This window comes from Carassius carassius, chromosome 35 (assembly GCF_963082965.1).
Source record: "Carassius carassius chromosome 35, fCarCar2.1, whole genome shotgun sequence".
NCBI lineage: Eukaryota > Metazoa > Chordata > Actinopteri > Cypriniformes > Cyprinidae > Carassius > Carassius carassius.
In genome coordinates, this window is record NC_081789.1 from 662501 (window position 1) to 670000 (window position 7500).

The following is a 7500-nucleotide window of genomic DNA, read 5'->3' on the forward strand; positions in this document are numbered from 1 at the left end:
GGGTGTGTGTTCACAGTGTGTGTGTGTGTGTTCACTGCTCTGTGTGTGTGCACTTCGGATGGGTTAAATGCAGAGCACAAATTCTGAGTATGGGTCACCATACTTGGCCGAATGTCACTTCACTTCACTCACTTCACTTCACTTCAAAACAGTTTAACCGTAGTGCATGATTTGTAAACGAATAGATTTTGATGTTTTTTTCACATCCATATGTTTGTCTTTTCTGATGTAGTAAACTTGCTTGGTAGTGCACCCAGTACAACATCACACTTGGAATTTGAGACAATAAAAAATAATAAAACATTGAGAAATACATGTCCACCTGTTTCCAATAAAAATGAACGCACTTTTAGCACCACTCACTGGATATTTATTTGGAAAATGTTGGAAAATGTGCAATAAGCAACATAGTATAATTTTGCGGAAACGTTGCAAACACGTTTTTCCAACAAGCCTGGGCCAGACATGCATGATACATCAATGACAGTACGGCAACATTTAAACATACATGCTTGACCATTTTTTTCAGTTTGACAAGTTGTCGTCTAGACGTTCTGTATGTGTTAAAACTGGACATACATGAGTGGGACGGCCTTTGTTTATTTTTATATCTGAGACCTCTTTTCCACAAACTGCACACTTTGAGCGTCTGCTCACCAAAGAACATGTTTTATGTAGCCAAACACACCTACAGATGTCAGGCCAGAGTCAGAGTAGTTATTAGGTCCAGCTCCACAGGACGCCACAATCCACATTTATGTTTTCTCTAACAGACTCGCTGCTCTTGTAATGAAAGGTTTGCTTGCTTAGATGTTTTATGTGTCCTGGAAGGCAAGCTCTTCAACAACAACAACAACAACAAGCAGCTCTTAGTTTCTGTTTCTCCCAGCCTTTCATAGCGCTCCACAAAGCCCAAGTGTTAGTGAATGTGCTTGAAGGGCAAACATTTGTTCTTTGCTGAAGGGCAATGGCTCTTGAACGGGGCGCTGCCTGTTCTTCACCTGTGGCTCTGATCAAAGTCTGCTCAAGTGTTATTGTCTCCTGCTGTCTCTGAACACGGCTGGAGCTCCAGTAGTGTACACAACAACACATAAGAGGAAAAAAAAACATAGATCAAAACTAGATTTTGTGCTGTGTCTACCTAAATATTCTGACATTTAGTCTCCGTTTGTTTCTTATTTTTTCAAAGAATATCATTTTAAGGAAGTATTTTTTATTTTTTTTACTTATTTAGAATATTTTAATTTAAGCATTAACTTATCACAGTGAGGACTCTTTCTAAATAATTAAATAAATAACAGTGAGTTAGGAAAAATAAACTTAATTCAGGGTGTATTTTCTGAAAAAAAGCCTCATCAATATATAATTTGTATTTAGTCATATGTAATCTTTTATTTTGTTTCATATTTCCATTCATTTATAGAATATTTTTTGATAGAATATGATAGAACAGAATATAGTTTTGTAGAATTTATAGAATATGTTTGAACAGAATATAGTTTATAGTTTTATTCTGTAGTTTTTTTTCAAAGGGGTAAGAAACAAAATTTAATTTTAAGACGCGACACTTTATTATTAACTTGCAGAGTTTGTTTTTAGAATGTTGTGATTTTAAATATTTTTACCTGAATACAAAAAAATAAATAAAAATCTACTGTTTGTGCACTTATGTATCTTTGTAGTGTATCCTAGTAGAGCTGAAAATTAAGAAAACAGAAAAGGCATACAAAAGTCTATTTTTTGATGTTAGGGTTTCTCTTGCAGCTTGTTTTGCTCTGAACAGCTGTGTTTTATGTGTCCACTCAGAGCCGGCACTCGGCAGCTAAACAAACTCAACACCGCTTTAAGTGTCGTATACAATACACTTCTTGTTTAACTTCAAACCCTTCATGGAGCATTAACTTTATTCTGAGTCCTTTATTCTGAGTGCGTTCTGAGTACTTTTTTATTTTAAAAGGGATTTTGAGAAAAAGCAGTGTTGGTCAACACTTGTGTTGTGTTTGTTTGTTTGTTAGGGAGAGAAAGGAGACACCGGGCTGCCAGGAGCAGATGGACTGCAGGGAGTTACAGTGAGTCACTTCTGCTCTTCTTCCTCTTCTTTTATAATATTTAACGCGAGCTGCATCTGTTAAATGTGTGGCTAAATGCACATCTAAAATGATTTCAATGATTCCATCTAAACAAACCTCCTCTGCACATGTTGACTTTAAAATGTTGGACTCCTTGATAATTAGCAGTGTAAGAAATCTGACCAGGGAAGTATATTCTGTAAATGAAAGCGTGTAGAAGCGGTCCAGCACCGACCACAGTGTTTACAGATCTACGGGTGTGATGAGAGCCAGCATGTCAACATGAGCAATCGGACTTCCCATCGCTCTCGCTTTACACCTGCCATCATAACAGAGAGCTGTTTCTGCTTCCACTGCTTCCACATCCACACATCCTGTACATATGTAAAATTTATATATATATATATATATATATATATATATATATTTTGAGTGCTTGGAATCTGGAGTGTCCGAGTGTTTTGACATTACAGTTAAGCATCCTCCAAAGAACTTACTAAAACCTTATCTTTTTGAGGCCAGTATGGACCGACTCCCAAGAGCAATTGTCACTGATTTCATTACTCATATGTTTGGAAGCCCATTTCTACCACAGGATGAAAAAAAGGGTAACTATGACTTTTTTTCACCTTAAAATTCTGAGTTTATATCCCGCAATATGGATTTTGTTTCTCAAAATTATGAAATCTGAATTGCAGTATATAAATGAAGTGCATCGACTTTTTTTTTGCAATTCCCAGTTTACATCCACCTACTATTTAACTTTTTTTTTCTCTGCCATGGAATATAAAATAAGGTTATAAATAATAATAATTGCGACTTTACAATTCTTACTTTTTTATATCTCACAATTCTGCGTTTATGTCACAATTCTAGAATTATGTGTCTTAATTCTGACTTTTTCCTAATAATTCATAATAAAACAATAATAATAATTTAAAAAGTAGAGAAATAAACTGATTTTTTTCTTCTTCTGGTAATTCCAAGTGTAAATCTCAGAATTCTGACTTTTTTCTTGCAGATGCGAGTTTGTCACAACTTTTACATTATTATACAGAAAAAATCTGCATAATGAGAGATAAACCCAGAATTGAAAAAAAAATAAAATAAAAAATGAATAAATAAATTGTCTTTTTCTTGCAAATCCGGCTTTGCATCTTACAATTATGAGTTTATATATTGCTTTGTAACACTGACTTTTTTCTTGCAATTACGAGTTTAAATTTCACAACTGACTTATCTCTCAGAATTGTGAGGAAGTTATATAGAAAGGAATGATTATATAAAAAGTTTTAATTTCATTGTTTTATTGTGTTGTTGAGACAGACTTCAATGCAAATGACTTCTATGGACAGAATATCATGAGTCCAGCACAGGAAAGAACCTTTCGCATTTTTTTAAATCTTAAAAATGCATATATACACATTACAGCCTCAAATGTGTGTAGCTTTACATCTGCAATCAGTTAGCATTATATGTTTGCCTCCTTGATTGGGACACAAACTATTACAAACACAAAAAATAGATTTTATATTTTATCTATATCTGTGTTAAATCCAGTCAAGATGAAATAATTGCATTTTCACAAGCTGCATGTCAAATGAACATCCAGCCTCAGTTGAGAACAGAGACTTGGAGCAGAACACAGAAACAAGCCTTCCGTCTTCTGAAAGCTGCCCACACATTTAATAACCAGAGTCTGAATGAAGCGCTGAATGAAGTAGATTTCTATTTCAAATATATGCTGTTCCCTTTCAGTCAGTCACGTTCAACAAAACAAGCCAATGAATTTTGGTGTGTGAGATTTGCATTGCCTTGCGGCATGGGTATATAAGGTGAGCGTGTGCAGTCGCACATTCAGCTTTTCGCTTCGAAGCCGAGCCTTTCAGCTTAGTGTCGTCAGAGACAGCCTTTTGACGGTAGAGTGTTGGTGTCACGGCGTGTTAGCGGGGGTTGCCAGTGCTGCTGCTTTGATCTCGGTGTGCTGCAGCTTCCCATTCTGAGGTCACGCTGCAACTCCTCTTGGGTGCTTCAACACTTCAGTGTTCTCACAAAAAGAGCAACTAAAAGAGCAATTCTAAAAGAGCTCCACGAGTGACGGGGCATCTTTTTAAAGATGTCTTTCCACTCGTGCGTTTCTGGATGTGGTTGCTTCTTAGCTCCATCTGACGATCACGATCACTGCATTGTGTGCCTGGGCCTCGAGCATGTGGAGGCAGCATTCGTGGATGACTCATGTTCTCATTGTGGAAATATGACCATTGCGATGTTCTAGTTCCTCCGTCCAGAGTAGGACTACTTCAGCTCATGGCCAGGGTGATCTGAGGGTCATAGTGAGGGCTTCCCCGCCGAGCAAATCTCCACGGGCCCCTCACTCCTCTGGCGTATCGTACCGTCTGCAGATTCTAAAGCCTCGGACAGGGCAGGGGCCAGCACTTCATCAGGGCCACCAGCAGATGACCTGATGTCGATCGCTGCTTCGGGAATGAGCTAGGCTCTTGAGATGAGGATTCGGCTGTGTTGCCTCCTTCTGCGAGAGTGGCGTTGCCCGAGTCATGTCCAGAGCTGACTGCTATGCTTGCCTGGGTCACCGAGGGTGCCAGGTTGCCATGGAAGGCCCCTCCATCCCCTGAACATTCAAGGCTCGATGATTGGTTCTTGGGGGTGCCACACGCCAATCGTCGCCAGCCACCACCGGTTCCATTCTTCCCGGAAGTGCATGAGGAGATTACTAGGTCCTGGAGGGCACTTTTTTATGCCCGAAACAGATCTAGTGCCTGCTCCGTCCTCACTATCCTCGACAGTAGGGCGGCTAAAGGGTATATGGAGATCCCCCTAGTTGAGCACGCTATTGCGATGCAACTGTGACCGCAAAGCGCTGCCGCCTAGCGAGGTAGTCTGCACCTCCCATCTAGGGGCCTGTAAGTTCTTGTCTGTTCTGACAGCCAAGGCTTACGGAGCTGCTGGACAGGCCACCTCTGCCTTGCACACCATGGCCCTCCTGCAGGTCTACCAGGCCAAAGTGATAAAGCAGCTGCACGATGGTAGTTCTGACCCATGTGTGATGCTGGAGCTGCGCTCTGCAACGGACCTTGCCCTATGGGCAACAAAAGTGACGGCACTGTCCCTGGGTCAGACGATGTCTGCTCTAGCGGTCCAGGAATGCCACCTTTGCTTACCCTGGCTGATTTGAGGGAGTCCAACAAGCACCGATTCTTGGACTCTCCGATCTCCTAGGCTGGCCTCTTAGGCGATGCGGTGGAGGGCTTCACCCAACAGTTCTCTGCCGCACAGAAGCAGATGTAGGTGATTAGACACATCCTGCCCCGGCAGCCTGCTGCTGTCAACACTCCGGCGCCAGCCACAGCTCCTCTGCCTGCTCATTGCCGAGGGCGCCCTCCTGCTGCCTCCACCTCTGCTTCTGCCCGGCCTCAGCAGCAGCTTTCACACCGGCCGCGACGTGGAGCTGGCACCAGGAAAGTGGTACAGCCCTGACCCAACCCATGGCAAGTGGCGCCCCTGAGATGGGTGACCTGGAGTCTCAGGATCTTGCTCTTCCGGAGATGGTGAGGGCACCGCTCCTTCCCCTGGAGGAGGGCCGGGTTGAGAATCTTTTGTCTCCATTTTGTTCCATTCCGTTTTTGGTACTGCTGGCTCTCCAGGTAGGAGTCGTGTCACACACTCAGACCCCACTCCAGGACGCTGTGCGTTTCGGGTTGGGTCCCTGTGCTCCACCTCGCTGCCCCACTGTGGGTACATAGGTAGTTCCCCTAGTTCCACTTGTTCAATTTCTGGGGGCCTGGCTAGCACTCCCCAGACTGTCTCGCTGGCTCACGAGAACCATCAGACTCGGCTATGCGATTCAATTCACCCGGCATCCTCCCAAGTTTAGGGGCATCTGGTTCACTTCTGTGCTGGACAAAGATGTTCCCGCCTTGTGAGCTGAAATCGCTGTCCTGCTGGCAAAGGACGTGATAGAGCCTGTCCCTCCATCCGAGATGAAGTCGGGGTTTTACAGTTCCTACTTCATTGTACCCAAGAAAGGCGGTGGGTTCTGAACTGGGTCCTTCACAAGCTCCCCTTCAGGATGTTAACGCCGAAACGTATCTTTCAGTGCGTTCATCCATGAGATTGGTTCGCAGTGATTGACCTGAAGTACGCATACTTTCATGTCTCAGTTCTCCCTCGACACAGGACTCTCACCCAACTCTCATGTTGTCCTGAGACCCCGGCCTGGATATGTGCCCAAAGTTTCCACCACGCATTTCAGGTATCAGGTGGTGAACTTGAAAGTGCTGCCCCGGGAGGAGGCAGACCCAGCCGTTGCTCTGCTCTGTCCCGTTTGTGCCTTGCGCATTTACGTGGACCACACGCAGAGCTTCAGGACCTCAGACCAGCTTTTGGTCTGCTTCGGATGACAGCAGAAGGGAAAGGCTGTCTCCAAACAAATACTTGCCCACTGGATAGTGGAGGCTATAGTCTCAGCATACCAGGCCCATTGCTTACTGTGCCCCTTGGAGTGAGAGCACACTCTACAAGAGCTGTTTCTTCTTCCTGGGCGTTGGCACGGGGTGCCTCAATACCAGACATCTGTAGAGCTGCTGGCTGGAAGACACCTAACATGTTTGCAAGATTCTATAATCTCCATGTAGAGCCTGTGTCCTCTTCTGTACTCGCCTCAGATGGCTGGTAATTCTGGACCGGCTCTGTGTCAATCAAACTTGATGCGCTATTCTCCTCTACAGACTGCATATGTGCACTTAAGTGCTTCTCAGTTCAGTTTCCCTCTTGGCGAACCCTGTTGTAAGCTTGTGTCTTTTAGTGTTAGTAAGAAGATGGGTATTTGTCCTCATTTTCTTCATTCAAAGTTTAATTTCCTTTGATTAGGTGCAGTATGACCTCAACATGTTCAGATTTTGTGAGATGCACTCATGCCTGCAATGTGCTTACTTTATTCATTTCAGTTTTTAAATAGTGATAAATATTCCTTGCCAGTAATGATCTGGTTCGGCTAATATTTAGACACTTTTGCTTTGCACTTGAAAGCCTGATTGTGATTTGCTAATAAGTCATTTCCTGCTACTCATCATTACATCTCAACCAGGCTCATTATTCGAGTCAGGTGTGACCTTTCATCTTTCATGTAATTGCATTTACATTCTCGCTCTTACATATCTGCACCATGTTTTCTCGCAAATTAAACCTGTGAAGGCCTCAGAAGTTTCTAGTTTTTGATGTAATTCAGTTTTTCTGGAAGAACAAGAGCCTTTGAGTGAAATGCGATCAATGAAGCTGCTCACTATAAAATGCCTCATTAATGCCAGATAATACACAGGCATCTCCATTTCAAAGCTGTGCCATATTCCCCTGTTTCACTGTAATCTCTGAGGATAGTGGACTCAAACGTAGACCTTGATGTCTCTTGCACACT

The 7500-nt window shown here is 43.0% G+C and overlaps 1 protein-coding gene across 1 annotated transcript in view; it reads left to right on the forward strand.

The window, feature by feature from the left end:
• LOC132115851 (collagen alpha-1(XXI) chain-like) overlaps positions 1–7500 on the forward strand; it is a 50433-nt gene that overhangs the window by 22167 nt on the left and 20766 nt on the right. The window contains exon 17 of the mRNA XM_059524226.1: positions 2016–2069. Coding sequence (XP_059380209.1) covers positions 2016–2069 — 54 coding nt within the window. The remainder of the gene's footprint in view (positions 1–2015; positions 2070–7500) is intronic.